Genomic DNA, 16427 nt, shown 5'->3' on the forward strand with positions numbered 1-16427 from the left:
GTCAAAAAAGCATGATAGAATTCTTCATAAAGAATGGTACTATACCGGTAGTTCTATATTTATTATAGTTTTGCAATCTCTTTGATTGCAGTTTTTGCAGCCTCTTTATTGGTAAAATAGACATTTTAAAGATTTAATATACTGCTTTAAAATATCTGGTTTTAGAACAGTAGAAAGTATATTTACATTGTATGTATAGTGGAGTTTAAAGTTTCTGAACCCTTTTGAATTTTAAATATTCCTGCATAAAATTCCTGCATTCCTCCTAAAAATGTATCTGTTTTCCACACATCTTAGAATTAGATAAAGAAGACCCAAGAAATGAGTCAAAACTTTCTTTTTAGTTTATTTATGGAGGAAAATGATCTAAAGATACAAAAAATATGAGTATCTTAAAGTAGGTTTATCAGTTCATTTGAAGAGGAAATAAAAGTCAATTGTTTCAATCAATTGAATGATTCTTAGGTGTCAGATTGGGTATCCTGCCTTATTTAAAGAACAGAATTCTGTATGTTCACTATCAAAGTCTTATCTTTACAACACAGGAATGGGGAAGTATGCCCCCATACGAGATTTCTGAGGACCTCCAACCTTCCTGCTCATCAGGCAGGAAAAGGTTAAAAAAATAATTCCAAAGAATTTGTAAAACATAATGGTAGCAGTATTGCCATTTGGGCCTGCTCTTCCGCCTATGGACCAGGATAGCTTACCTCAACTAATGGAACTATGAATTCTGAATCGTGTCAGTAACTCTATAAGAAGATATCAGGACATCTGTCTGTGCCCTGACGCTCAAGAAAAAGTGAATCATGCATCAAGACAAAGATCCAAAATTCACAAGTAATATGACCAAGGAATTGCTAAAGCAGAACAAAGTTAATGTTTTGAAACGGCCAAGTTAAAGTCTTGACCTTAAACCTCTGGAAAAATTGTGGAAGTGCCTGATGTGAGCATATAAGAGAAATGCTAATAACATCCCCAAGTTGAATTATTGTGAAAGTAGGAATGGGCTAAAATTCCTCCAAGCCCATGTGCAAGACTGATCAACAGTTGGAGGAAAGATTTTGTTGCAGTTACTGTTGCCCAAGGAGAGGGGTAGGGAAACAGTTACATAAAGCAAAGGTTCACATACTTTTGCCCCACACAGATATTAGGTTTGAATCATTTTCATCCACAAATAAATGAACAAGTGCAATGTTTTTATACATTTATTTAATTGGGTTTTTTTATTTAGTTGTAGAACTTCTATGGAAGACAGATTAAAGTTTAGATAATATTTATGCTGAAATATTGAAAACTCAAAAAGAATTAGTTTTTTTATGTATCACTGTATGAATCTCACAAGTAAAAAAACCAAAATTGGTGTGAATTATGAAGTGGGAAACAGAAATGGCAGTGATTCTGGCCAGAGATGGAATTCAGTTCATTGAACAGTTAAGCAGTACAAAATCGGAATAACTTTTATTTCATGTTGCATAAATGGATTTTATGCCCCTGTGGTAGAATTTTCTCTCCATCATGCTGTCTACAAATCTGCTTCAAAAGGTCCTTTAACTCACACGAAGCCACTTTGCAGGCCTACAATGTGCAGAAAGATACAAAATGACTTTTCATCAGCAAAATCACATGATTGATAAACATAGCTGGATGCAATCTAGTATATGCAGATTTGAAACTCTGTGCCAATAAAGGAAAATATTTGTAGCTCAGGGTTGAGATCAGGGGTCCTTGGTGCTCTCTGAGCTTGCTTGTTTGCTTGCAGATATTTCATTATCCAAATTAGGTAACATCATCACTGAAGCTACGTGCATACTTTCAGAGATAAAATCTCAGTAGGAAATTAAAGGAAGAATGGATGATGATGCGAAAGAGAAGTAGCAGAAGAATAATTGAGATAAAAGGGACATTTTTAATTTAGGAAAGCATCATGCAAGGCTATATGCATCCCAACCATATAAAATATTGCTAATAAAATTCCATCTACACATTTCTCCTTCTCAACAACTTCAAAGAAGATCTTAGCAACTTCTTTTAATATCTCGGAAAGTGCTTGAATTTAGACTTTTACAAATCTTCAAGAAATTGTTTGTTCACTGTAATGGTGCACACAAATATTATAAGTGAGTACCTGTTCACAGTCTTAAGATTATTTTATGTAACAAATGTGGTTTCACGGTTCAATTAATTTGACTATAATCTATTCCTAATTAGTTATTTTGACCCATTTCCCACATAATACTATTACTATTTTTTATAGCTATTGAATCCTGAAGATGACTTGTTACCAGGAAAGATTAGAGATAGTAATCGTTCAACTCTTTTAGCAACAATTCAAGAGCATGGATATCCGACAATCAACCTGGGGATTGTAGGAGATAAGTATGTGCAAAATAACTCTTTGCTTTTGCTACCGCATTATTATTATTTTTATATCTTGTTAAATTGTGCCACCTTTTACCTATTGGACCAAAGTTTATTTAGCTGTTATTTTTGTTAATTTGCTTTGAAAGACATACCAGTATATTGCTGGTAGTTATCACTATTACCACTCATTTCATCCTTCTGATGGGAAGAATCTTATTTCTTATCCTTCAATTTTCCAAAACTAGCTTCTTTTGAAGACTGTAGCTCTGGATGGCCAGAACAAGATTTGGTTAAAATTCTATTATTGCATTAATGCATTGCTTTGCAAAAAGCATTTTGGCCATCTCTACAATCTAAGCAGAAATAAAGCAGTGAATACAACAATGGCTACCTCTAGCATGAATAACTGGATTGTCTAAATATCAATACAGGGTAATCATCAACTTATTATCATTCATTTAACAACTTTTTAAAGATACAACAGCATTGAAAATAGTGCTTTATGATTGGTCCTTGCACTTATGACTGATGCAGTGTTCCGCAGCCATGTGAACAAAATTTGGGCAACCAGCATGTATTTACAATGGCAGCAATGTCACAAGATCATGTGAACATCATTTGCAACATTTCCCGGCGGGGTTTCCAATAAACACAATCAATGGGGGGAAGCTAGATTCGCTTATAAACGGTGACAAAAGAGGTTATGAAATTGGGTGAGACTCACTTATCAAAGCATAGATTAGCAGTCCCAATTGTGATGTTAAATAAAGGACTATCTGTTTGGTAAAAAGGTTTCTGTGACATTATGCCCTGTCAAAACATGCTGTTTTTTAAATAATGCTTTTAGATATACATAAGGTAGACTAGATTAATTTCTCTGATTATAGATTTCAATCTGGTGAATGTCATATATCATGTATTATAATATTTTTTCTATTTTCGTTGTGTCTTCTTTGATTATATATGAAAATGTGTGCCCTTAAATTTCCCAATTTTTAGAAGCAGGAATTTTTCTCATCTTCATTATAGTCATCGCTTTTGTTTAGGACATTCCCTTGAACTGCAATGAACTTCATGTAAATAGACAACTTTTGTGGAGGTCTACTTTTTCTTGTGTTAACATATAAATGATGAGTCAGTGGGAGTTTTATTTATTTTAAAGACAATCAATTTTACATTAATTATGTGAACTTATTAAGGTAATCTGAGTGTTTAAAAACTTTTAAAGTTAAAATTTCAAAATTGTTTGACCTCTTCCTTGGGCTCAGCCTGGTGATCTCCTACAATTTGAAAAGAAAGCTATGTTTTATGGAAAGACATCAAGATATACAGGTACAATTGAGCCCCAAATCTCTGTTGCTAAGCAAGGCAGTTGTTAAGTGAGTTTCCTCCATTTTATGCTCTTTCTTGCCACTCAGTAAGTGAATGGCAAGTGAAAGTGTGGTTCTTCAGTTAGTAACACAGGTTAAGTGAATCTGGCTTCCCCATTGACTTTGCTGATCAGAAGGTTGTGAAACGTAATCATATGACCTCGGGACACTGCATATGTTATAAACACATGCCAGTTGCCAAGTGTCCAAATGTTGATCATGTGACCCTGGGGATGCTGGTCATAAGTGTGAAAATGGTCGTAAGTCTTTTTTTCAGTGCATTGTAACATTGAACGATCACTAAATGAACGGTTGTAAATTGAATGTTATTCATATGATTTTAATCAATTAAATCAGGGGTGTCAAACTCAAGGCCCATGAGCCAGATCCGGCCTGCTGGGTGCTTAGATTTGGCCTGTGGAGCCAGCCTGGAAATAGCAAATGACTGTGCTTCTGCTAGTGAAAACGGGCACAGGGAGCTGCACATGCCCCCCCCAGCACCTCGTTTTGGCTGGCAGGGTGATGCAGGAGGCATCCGTCCCATCTGCCATCCATCCCGTCCCTCCCCCAGCTTGCGGAGGACAACTACAGTGCTGATCTGGCCCCTCGAAGAAATCCAGTTTCACATCCCTGAATTAAATAGTTATGCTAAACATTTGTCCACTGTCTAGTTTATTTAAAGTCAGATGTAAGTTTGAAATCAGATTAAATTTTCTAAGCAAGCAAACAAAACATTAATATTAAAATCAAATTAAGAATCACAGTGCTGTGGGGTTGACTCCCAATACAAGATATAAAAATACATGCTAGGAATTATAGCCATATGCCATTATTCCACTTTATATGTCTAAAACTACAGAGTATACATATTAAAGCATGGAAGCCACTGAATTTAGTAGGGTTTATTTATAGTTGGAAGGATAAAAAATGTAAACTAAAACAAGAGGGCTCCTTATTTACTATTAATTGACATGCCTCAACATAAATCTGGGAATCAAACCTGCAGTTTGAACAAGTAGGGATGGAAACTGAATGTAGCAGGACACAAATTCAACTCCACCACTTCTCTTTTTCATTGCATCCATCAGACTTGTTTAAGACACTATCAGCATTTTCTCTGAGAGAATATTGCATTATTCATTTCTCATTTTCTTGATTATAAAAAGGAAGGGGTAATCTGTTATAAGCAGAAACCAGATTGTTTTCAAAGCAGTAAATCAAGTCTGTAGTTTATTGCATTCTGCCTCTGTCTCTTTCTCTATTGGCTAAGCTAAAATACAGTTCAAGTCCCATACATCTGCTTTGCAGTTTGCAACACTGGAGTTTTTGTGGGCTTATGGGCAATCTACTTACTCATAATCTTGATTCACTCTGTCTCTTGGTGCTAGAACTCAAGATTCCTTAGCAGGTTACATATACAAGTTAATCAGTAAATCTGATCTTTCTAGTTCTTTAAATCTCTGTCAAGAACAGGATCAGGTTTTTTCCTACTTATATAAAATCTTGCCTCTACACCATGGAGCTCAGAACTTACTTATGACAGCTGTACAATAAGAGTTTGACTGCAAAACTATAAGCAGGAAGAATGCTTTCATGCCTCGATAACTTTCTTGAACCCAGAGCTTAGGGTTGTTTTTGTTTTTGTTTTGTTTTGTTTACTTTCAGATAGATTACAGATTTCTATTATTTTCCATCTTTTCTGGGTATGTTTTGTATAACGTCATGATACCATTGTTCTAAAACAATTCATTATAGCAGGGGTCCCCAATTCCTGGTCCATTTCCCAGTACCAGGCTATAACCTACTGGGAACCAGGCTGCACAAGCAGCAGGTGAACATGCAAGTGAAGCTCTATTTGTGTAAGCAGCAGCCTTGCACGCAAAAACATCCCCCACCGCCGTCACTGCCAGTCCACAGATCCAGAAAGGGTTGGGGACAGGGGTGGGTTCCTGCCAGTTCTAACCTCTTCTATAGAAGAGGTTCCACAAATCTACAGTGCCGTTTAGAACCGGTTCCAGCTCCCTCCCCCCGCCCATCCGCACATCATCAAGATGAAGAGACAGAGGAGGAATTCTGGGAGTTGAAGTCCACAAGTCTTAAAGCTGTCAAGTTTGAACACCCCTGGGGGGATTTTTTCTAAAGGGTTAGGGGTGCAAGGGTCTTGTAACTTGACAGCTTTAAGACTTCTGTGCTTCAAATGCCAGAGTTTCTGAGCCAACATTTTGGTTGTTAAGCAAGAGCATTGTTAAGTGAGTTTCATCACATTTTACAAGTTGGCCATGCCCACCCAGTCACATGACTGCCAAGCCACTCCCACTCAGTTCACATGGCTGGCAAGCCACTCCCACCCCGGTCACATGGCTGGCAAGCCACTCCCACAAAGCAGGCCAAACCTACAGAAGAGGTTCTAAAAATTTTTGAAACCCACCACTGGTTGGGGGCATTATAGCACTCTGTTGTTGTTACAGTTGGAGACAGAGTTTCCAAAGCTCTTTTATGATTACTGACTCCTCGTTTAGTGAGAATTGTATTTTTGAATGATAAAAACTAATTTCAGCAGTTGACCAAATCAACTGAAGAAAAAAGATTAAAGCAAGAAGATATTATAGGAGTGTATTTTAGGAGTGATCTGTGGAATTTGTTAATGATCTGTAGAGAAATAAATTGGAACTGTACTTGATTCAGCTCCCAATGCCCACATCCTCTCATGCCATATTGTTTCATAATAGCTATGTCTTTTAAACTAGTGATATAATCAGGTTAATATGGGTGATTGCCAGATTTAATAAGCAAAATTTCTCATATGGGATTAAGCACATCAGCAGAAATAAGTAATCTAACCAAGAGAGATTTTAAATGAAGGTCAAGTAAAACTTTGCTCTACTTTGGCTTATTGAACTAAGACTTGTGTTGACTAAACTTACCATATTTTTCTGAGTATAAGATGCACTGGAGTATAAGATACACCAAGATTTTGAAGAGGCAAATTTTTTTAAAAAGTTTTTGCACTCTGCAGACCTCCCCAAAATGGCCCTTTTTTTTTTTTTGCAAAAATGAGTCCTTTTTGTCAAAAAAAAAAAGGCATGCATAGCCTTTAGGAGGCTTGTAGAGTGCTCCTTAGGGCTGGGGGGGGAGTAAAAATGAGCATAAAACAGCCCATTTTTGTCCCAAAAAAAGGGCATGCATAGCCTTTAGGAGGCTTATAGAGTGCTCCTAGGGGTTGGGGGGCAAAAAATGGCCCATTTTTCACTCATTTATGTCCTTCCCAGCCCCCAGGAGCACCTGGAAGCCTCCTAAAGTCTCTGCACGGCCATTTTTGCAAAGGGGGTGGGGTTTTAGGAAGCCAAAAATGCTGTATTCAGTGTATAAGACATATCCAGATTTTCAGCCTTTTTTTTTTTTTTGAGGGAAAAGGGTGCGTCTTATACTCTGAAAAATACGGTACTTGATTTGTTAAACATGTAATGTTTGAAACTGAATGGCCATGCTGGAAACTTAAAGTTCAAAGAAAAAGCCAAGCCAATACTTTGTCCCCTGACATCCATTTGCCACACAGAGAAAGTTCTTAGCTGATACTTAAATTTTATTTCACGAATGAAAGCGAACTTCCCTGGAGATGGGTTCCAGCACAAGTCTGAAAGCTCAGAAGACAAAACCTCTGGTCCCGGTGACTGTCCCAGATTGGATCCCTAATTTTTTGTTTGCTTGTTTTTCACATTTTTGAATCACCCATCTCTTCGAAAAGAATCTGGGCAGGGTACAATTAAATATTGAAATACGAAAACAGCATACAAACGTTAGAATGTTAGAATTAAAATTTTGGAAGGAGACAAGAATAACAATTAAATCCTGTGAAAAATGTGAAGGGGTAGCTCTCAGGGCACCAACCAGCCCCATAGCTTTATGCTTCTTTGGGCTCCTCACATGAGGCTTCAGAGCTTTGTTTTAACTCCTCTTTAGAAAGTCAGCACAGTGAGGGCATCTGCCTCTCCCCCAGAGGGAGAATATTTCACAGGATGGCAGAAAAGGCTGCCAGAAAAGTTGGAGTTCTTTAATTGACAAGATCTGCAACACACCTTCCCTGCCTGACCATATGTGGCAGGCTAATGTAATGAGGTGAAGCTGGTTCTGTAGGTAATTTGGCTCCATGCCATGTACAGCTTTATAGGCTCCAACCAACACCTTGAATTGGATCCAGAAGCAAACTGGTGCCCATTCGCATTCATGGAGTAGAGATGAGCCATGTGCCCTTCTCTGGGCATCCTAATATAGTTTGTGCAGCCTCATTTTGTACCAGCTGAAGCTTCCGAATACAATTCAAGGGTAGCCCCATCTACAGCAGATTGCATGTTATCTTATGCTTCACGAGAGAAGGCTAGAAACTGTAGAGAACAAGATGGCTTGTTATTCTGCTTTTGCAGCCTTCTGGATACCTGAAAATAACAACCAGCTTCTCTAACCTAATTCTGGTATTGTATCATTGTCTCAGAGTTTGTTGTTTGTTTTGACCTATATTGCTTGTTCATAATACTGCTGATTTATAATTCACTATGTGTTGCTTGATAGTCTTATTTACAAATTAAGGGGTAGAGAACAATAGAGTAATTAAATAAACATGATGTCTCTTTGATTAGGTGTGATGACATCACTGTTGATTCAGATATAGTCTGTCTAGAGGTATCACAGTTTGGTCTTGGAAATATGTTCTATGAACAGTACATAATATAAGAAATAATATTTCATATAAAATAATTCTTTCTAGCACTACTTTAACTAAATGAAGAATTGAGCCACCAAAGGATTACATGTCGATCTGTATTAGCAATCTGTTTTATTTGCTTTGTGCTATGCGGAGCAATCACTAATGTTGCTGTTTGGAAATTCAGTACATTTCTAAGGTGACCTTTTGAGTTGGCTGCCTACTTTCCCTCTTCATCAGTATAGTTTTATTCTGGGTAAAGGATGATAAAAAGTATGTAAGCTGAACACCATGCAACATTTGCAACAATATCGGTAAGGTTAAAGTTTGTACTAGCAGACAATTTAGATTCACAACTATCTACTGATTTTTCCATTTAGATTCACAACTATCCCATTTAAATTCACAACTATCTACTGATTTGTCTTATTCAGAAGTAAATGTGATGAGGCAGTGATGACAGAAAGAAAAAGCTAGCATTATATGTGATTTTTGAGAAAGCTTCAGCATACAGTCCTTTCCCTTGTAACTCAGATTGCCACATGTGTGCTGCATTCTGGAATGCCCCAGTCTTTGAATAGGGCTTTCCAGGAAGATGCTTGAAATAAAGTCTCTTTCTCCCCTTCCTTCACATTTTAAAAAATCTAATCAGAAGATTCTCTAATTGTCAGGTACTAACTTATATGACAGAATACTTACTTTTCCATGTTATTATCACCAGAATTATCAAAATCTTATCCCTATAAAGTAGGCATGTTTGGGAGTTATTGCAGAAATTGAGGTAGGTGGCTGGAGACTATAATTTTATCAGGAAGGAAGAAAACACAAGTCTGAGAAGACGACAGCAAAGAGCATTAGCTGAGACGTCAGGGGACCAAATAAAGAGAAGCAGAAACAGCTGAGAACAACCTGAAGAAAAGCAAAAGCAAAATAAAAACCAATAAATACTGAAGTTATACTGAGATAGTAGTGAAGCTTCTTCCAGCCTAAAAAGGAATCTTAGAGAAGTAGAAGCAGAGCAATGCCTGAGAGCAATGGCTGAGCTATTACTATGGTCTTCATAATAAATCTTATTTATCAGATCTCTGAGACAGTTGTTTCTTGTAATAAACTAGTTTCAGTCCTGGCTGATAGAAGAAGCCTGACATTATGTATGGAATGAAGAAAAGATCATTGGAGACTATTGATCTGGATCTTGCATCCAGGTCTCAGTAATTCAGGAGGAAGGACAAATGACCACCCAGAGGACTGCTTATGATGGGTCAGTGGCAAATAAGGTCAGCATTAGTTCCTGAATACTTTTAACGGAAGGAGACAGTTATCACAGGATTTTTATTTTTAAAACGTTTACATGGATTTAATCTAAATGATTAAATGGGCTCATTTATTTCATGTCCATAACATTAAAAGAAAATGTTACTTTCTTTGTATCAAATTGTGCTTATTCTCAAGGAAATGTGTTTCATTATCAGAACAGCCAAAGCAAATCCCATTTTAATCCAGTAGTCCCAGTAGTGCTATGATAAGAATTAAAATGTTAAATTGTGGGATCTCAGCATATTTTTTATCAGAGTTAACAGATTTATTTTTCATTTTCTTTGTTGCTTTTACACTATTAACATGGCAAGAATAAAACTGTTCTAACCAATGTATTTATTTTTAATTCTTAATTTAATTAATTAATTTGTCATCCACCTCATAATGAAAAGACTATGTGCGGCAGTTACGGTATGAAAAGGGCAGTTATGCGGTGCATAAGGCTGAAAATACAAAATGGTCTGCCTAAAGGGGCCCCTCCATAATGCAGGGCCTATTGTTAATTAGCTGCAGTAGTATGTATTATAACCAAAACAGCTCTTAAGGTATAGTTCGCCTATTACAGTGAATTAAATTTATATATTAAGTTTAAGATTAATAATGTAAGAGGAACAAGTGAGAAGAAATAGGACTATGAGACTTAGTAGATCAGCAGCAGACTCTTTGCTGTGGATTGGATCTTGTCAAGTGCTGATAAGACCAATCTGCAGCCATAAATAAGAAGGAACTTCATGAATAATTCAGTCTGAGCAGAATACTTGTGTCTTGTAACAGCTCTGGAGTAGGAATGAGAAGCCACAAATACCATGGATATATCTCATTTCATGGCCTCTGTATGAATTCTGAGATTTTTGGAGACTGTTTTTTTTAAAAAAAAAAATTCTTCTTTTCCTCCTTTTCTGAATGCTGCTTAACTTTCTGCTATATCCCATCAATTTAATTTATAGTGGTATAGTAACCTTGAAGTAGCTATATTTCTCTCTTGGGAGTCAGCCTGAAATAGCTTATTGCAGGCCAGAGAAATCTCTTCTGCATTCAATTAATATTCCCAGTAAACATACAAAATTCTGTGCCTCCTATTATGTTTCTCGATTGTCCTCCTCTTGTAATTTATATTCTTCCTGCTGATGAAAATAAAAGTTGTAACTTTTTGTACTTCTTCCTTTGAAGTACATAAAAATCTACACATATGTTACCATTAATCTATTTTCATATTGTCATCATACAGCCCAGATGATTTACTTAACGCCTTGAATGAAGGAATCAGCCGTGCTGATGTCATCATCACATCAGGCGGGGTGTCAATGGGAGAAAAGGTATGTGTGGTGGATGGTATTGGATCAAAGCAAATGGTTTAAGTTTAAAATAAAGTAGTGGGATGAAAACTCTTTTAGAAATAAGTAATAGAGGGAAATCTTCGGGTACTGAACTTAAGGACCTGATATTAAGGCCATCAAAAAGACAGCAATCTTGTAGCACTGCCAGTATTCAGACTCAGCATGAGTACCCTTTGTCTTGTCATTGATTCTCCTTACAGGACAGCTTATTGCCATCTCCTTATCTCAAATGTAAACTTTTCTGAGCCCATAGAAATATATACAAGCTCTGGGAAAGATGTGGCTTCTTTAAGGAGCATCTGGCAGGTACAGAGTGCTGGTAATGCCAAATTCAAAGCAGTCTTTCCTGCTTCAAACACTGTCAACATCTGTGCAAAGTCTAAATGCTCTGGATCATGATGTTCCCTGCCATTTGTTGTTAGAGGAATAGTATGTTGGATAAACTTCAAAAATAAAAAAAGATTCAGATATACTAATCAGTTCTGAAACATCTGAGCAGTTGATACCTCTTAATAAAGGAACAATAGCATTCTACCGTCCTTGCAAAATTACACTTTTGTGCTGCTCTTTTATGTTGTTAACAGTTTTATTACGTTGTTATATGGAGACATTTATATTGACATCATTTAACACCATTTGAGGAGGAAATTATATACAAATTCAATAAACTGGGGTGTGCAATCTCTTTTTGCCAAGATTTGCAAGGATTTGAATAATCTGTTGGTAGGGTTCAAAGAAGTCTTGAGTGGAATGAGAACCAAAATTGGGAAGTTGGTGAGGTTGGGTTTTTTTTTTAATTAAAAAAACTTTCTGATACTTTGCCCTCTCCCAAACTGTAGGGAAAAGAGCATTTATTAGATGTTTGATGTGGTTTTTTGCATAGATGGTTTGAAATTTGAATTTACAAGTGCATTATCTTAGCCTGAAAATTCTGGTTGCCTATTCTTGAAACAAATATATTATCTATGTCTTTGATCTATGCCTCCTTAGCTTCTAGGACTGGATGATGGTTCATCTTACAAATATATTAATTAATACCCTACAATCCCTTTTTGGTTCTTTTTTTTTCCAAATAGGACTATCTTAAACAGGTGCTGGATATTGATCTTCATGCCCAGATTCATTTTGGCAGGGTTTTTATGAAACCAGGGTAAGTAATATTTCTTATGTAGCATTAATCTTGCATATAATCTGGACAATATTGAGAGCTTAATGCTTTGCCTAATAACCCAAGAAACCATGTTCTAATAAGAAATATTACATTGCCACTTTATTCTCCAAAATTATTCCATTACAAGTGCTGCTAAATAATCATGCTAATTATTAGTAAGATATCTTCATACAATTCACTGTAAATGGTGCAGAAGAAGAACATTTTACTCCTGTTAAGATAGAAGAACCTGTTGAAAACAAAAGAATGAAGGAGGAGTACTAGTCAGATAGGATCTTGTTAAAAAGCATGGATGCTTTTGAATGTTAACTTAGATTGTTTGAGAGGGCTTTGCCTGCTCAGCATTTTTAATACCTCAACAAGGCTTTCTCAGTCTTTCCTTGTGTGGTCAGTGCAGTTCATCTTCATTTAATTTTGTGCCCCCTCTTTTTTTTTTCATTCATTTCTGTTTCTATGTGTAGCATGTTTTGCTTCTTTTTTGCTGTTCACGCCAAAAGAAAGCAGTGGGAAGAGATGCATTTATTTGTTTTCTTGCGACTGACAATTGGGAATTGTTTAATTGAGAAAATGATTGGTATACGCAGACAGGGATCAGTCAGCTTTGTAAACAGGATACTTTTATAGGCAATTCATTTTAATGAGCAATGATTCAGTTAAGGTAAATACACACACACAAACCACGCCACACCACACACTATACATATATGAAAAAGGATAACCTCAAACCTCCATAACTGGTTTCAACTGATGTTGGTAATCAGAGGTTGACAAAGTGGGAGAATTGGGATGTGTGTTTATGTTTGTAATGTTTTTGGGTATATTTTTCTTTGCAGGATCATTTTAAATTCAGAGTTGTCTTCCTTTTAAGTAAATATTGTAAATACCAAGTTTATCAAGGTGGCTCTGGCCTATGTCAGATGACAGCAATAGGAAAAACTGAAAGGGGCAAAGGAAGCTCAAAATTTATCATGGGAGAAACAAACTTCAATCTGGAATCAGATTTATTTAACAAAACAAGAAGCAGGAAGGACTGGACTCTCCCACTCTTTCCCTTCATTAAAACATTCAGATGATTGATGATATGAAAATGTCTGATGTCTGGACTACACACCCTTGGGAGGAATGATGATCTTACCTAAATATAAGGATTTTGTGTTCTTAAATTAGAGCAAATACTTGTGGCTTCAGCCCAAAAATGGAGCATTTTAGAGCTACACAGTGGTGTAGATGTCATTTTCTTTTCTTTTCAAAGTATGCTTTGCATTGCACATATTTGTTTTAAATATAATAACCTGTTTAGTTGTGGAAAAAGATATTTTCTTCTCCTCCTCTTGCAACATTACCTCCAGCTTCTCCCTCTTCCCCTTTTTTTCTTACACATTCAGGCTTATCGAGTATTATGATGTACTAATTCATATAAATTGACATTTCGGGGATGCCTCAAATATTTTTATAACTTCCTTTACTAGTGCTAATACACATTCAGTGATAATTTTTTTTTAGTGATGGAAACCACTAAATAAAACAAACTTTAATAATATAGAGGAGAAAATGAATGGATGCCACTAAAATAGTCATTGATTGAGATGGGTGGCTATAGAAATTGAATAAATAAATACATAAAGTAAGCAGAGCCATATTGCTACCTGTTGAAATTATACACTACTGTAATTAATTTCAACAGGTAGCATTTTTTCGTATAGCGTTCTCATATATTAAATATCCAAATGCTAAACATACTAATCCAAAACATACTGCCATTTTTCAGAGTTCATATTAATGTTTGATTTAAGAATCCACATGTCTCTGGTCTCTCAAAAGATAGCTGGTATGGTGGTCTTGTTTCCTTAAAGTGGGCAGGAAGATCTTGGTTTCACTTTTCCATTAACCACATGATTACAACTTAGGAAGTCAGGCTGTTATCTTAATCACGTACACAGGGTAAGATGCTCTCATTAACTTATTTCCTTTTTTAAAAATAATTTTAGTGAAGTGAAAAAATAAGATAAGTGTAAAAAGAAATACAAAATAGATAAAGAAATGGTTTTTGATCTTCTGGTTATCTTCTTCATTAAATGATTATCTTCTTCATTAAAATTTCAGCATTATTCTTTTCTTCCCATAATCAACTCTTTTTAATCAGCAGATCCATAAATCACCAGTTCATTTCTTTTCATTTACACCAAAACATCCATAACAAATTTTCCAGTCTTTAATTAAAGTACTTGCTATCTTACCCCAGATCAAACAGGTCAATTTTGCCATTCTATCCTATTTACAATCCATTCCTCAGTTGTGGGTGTTTCAGTATTTTTCCATCTTTGTGCATGTAGTATTTTTATTACAATTACCATATGCAAAGCCAATCCCCCATAGATCTTTTCTAATTAGTTATTATAAGTCCTAGTACTAACATTTCTTATTTTATCTGAATGGTTAATCTTTAGAATTCTTTGTATCATTATATGTATTAGTATCCTGTTCTGACCCCCTCCTCCATCCAGTAATGAAAACCGAGGCAAGCTTAACTAGAATGTACTTTTAATAGCAAGAAGCCAAAATCTCGGTTGCTGAAAGCCAAGCAAACAAACAGATAAGGACCTTGGCAGCAATTCAGACAAACCTTGGCAGCAATCCAGCCTGCCAAGTTAGTTACGTTCTCTTTAGTCAATGCGTTGACTTCTGCAAGAGGGGCGTCACAAGCAATCTTTTTTATAGTCTGGAGAGGAGCCTAATGACCACCAGCTGAGCGCAATTACCTCCTGTATTTCCTGACGCTGATTAGCTCTTCGATGGCGTGCATCCAGGAACAACTCACTGCTGGCTTCTGGATCACTCTCCCTTGTCTCCTCCCCACTGGTCCAAGGCTCAGGCGCCACCTGGTGGCCAACCAGTCTCTCTGCGCCCTGCTCTGAGTCGGAACCCTGTCCAGGGTCCTTCACATCCTCCAGGGCCGACTCATAGGGCCCCTCACTGTCGGAGTCTGGTGGCAGCTCCAACGGCTCCTGCTGGGCCACAACAGTATCCAATACCTTTTTGCTTTTTCACGAGTCCACCATGCATGGTAAAACGATCCTTTATGTTTTCCACAGTTGCAGCATTGATAAGAAGTACCTTTATACATCTTAGTTATTTTTCTGATATCATATCCCATCTCGTTTTGTAAAAATTCTCTCTTAAATTGTAACACCATTTGGATTTCAGTTATTTCCATCACCTTCTCTTCCATTAGTCCAAACCAGAATTCTTAGCCCATTTTATCATACATTCTTTAATTTGTTCTTTTGCTTCAAACCTCAGCAAAAGTTTATACATTTTAACAATCATATGTTCGTGTGTACACAATTCATTTTCAAATTCCTTTTGTTTTTCAGTTCCAATTACTTTTTATCTATAATAAATCTTTTAATTGTGCATATAAAAACCACTGAAAACTAAATCCCTTTGCAGTAAATTGTGAGTTCATCTCATTGATTTATTTCCAAATTATACAGCTACACTTTATTTTTATTTTTAAAAAGGTAAAATACTTTGAAAGTGCTTCATCTTTGGAATGTTAATTGAATCTCATTGAACAATGGAACATAATTCTTAAGCATTGGAAAGTGAAGTTGGAGGATGTAGCAAACAAGCTATTTGGAACATTATTACTAATACACTTTAATCATCTGGTAAATAATTGGGTTACAAATGAAAATAGTTGACTCGATGTACAATAACAAAGATGAATTCATGTTGAAAAAATCAGTCATGCAATTAACAAGATATTGCTAATTTGGTGGGTTTTATTAGCTGAACTCTGGCTTTCTAATGGGAAAGATGATGGAATTGTGAAATACTATTAATTTACATTTATTTCCTGTGTAGTATTTTAAGAGAATCATTGCATTTTCCAAGAATGTTGAAGATAGCAGAAATGAGGCAATAAAAATATTTAAAGTTATTGACAAATTTTACAATTAAGGCTTTAGTTCATAATTTTAACAATTGGCATCACTTCCTAGGTTACCTACAACCTTTGCAACCTTGGATATTGATGGGGTAAGAAAAATCATCTTCGCGCTCCCAGGTAAGGCATATTAAATTATAAATCTCTTCATTTATGTTCATACATACCAAATAAATTTTAAACCAAATGTTGTGCAAATTGTCATGTTCCTTACTGCAAA

At 36.1% G+C, this 16427-nt stretch overlaps 1 protein-coding gene across 10 annotated transcripts in view; it reads left to right on the plus strand.

Annotated features, from left to right (window-relative positions):
* The window catches only part of GPHN (gephyrin), a 231627-nt gene that overhangs the window by 209639 nt on the left and 5561 nt on the right, over window positions 1-16427 (plus strand). For all 10 annotated transcript variants that reach the window (XM_032227446.1, XM_032227414.1, XM_032227482.1 and 7 more), the window contains 4 exons: window positions 2258-2379; window positions 10979-11066; window positions 12164-12237; window positions 16263-16327. In XM_032227446.1, the coding sequence (XP_032083337.1) occupies window positions 2258-2379; window positions 10979-11066; window positions 12164-12237; window positions 16263-16327 (349 nt within the window). The remainder of the gene's footprint in view (window positions 1-2257; window positions 2380-10978; window positions 11067-12163; window positions 12238-16262; window positions 16328-16427) is intronic.

The sequence above is a fragment of the Thamnophis elegans genome, chromosome 1 (genome assembly GCF_009769535.1).
Source record: "Thamnophis elegans isolate rThaEle1 chromosome 1, rThaEle1.pri, whole genome shotgun sequence".
NCBI lineage: Eukaryota > Metazoa > Chordata > Lepidosauria > Squamata > Colubridae > Thamnophis > Thamnophis elegans.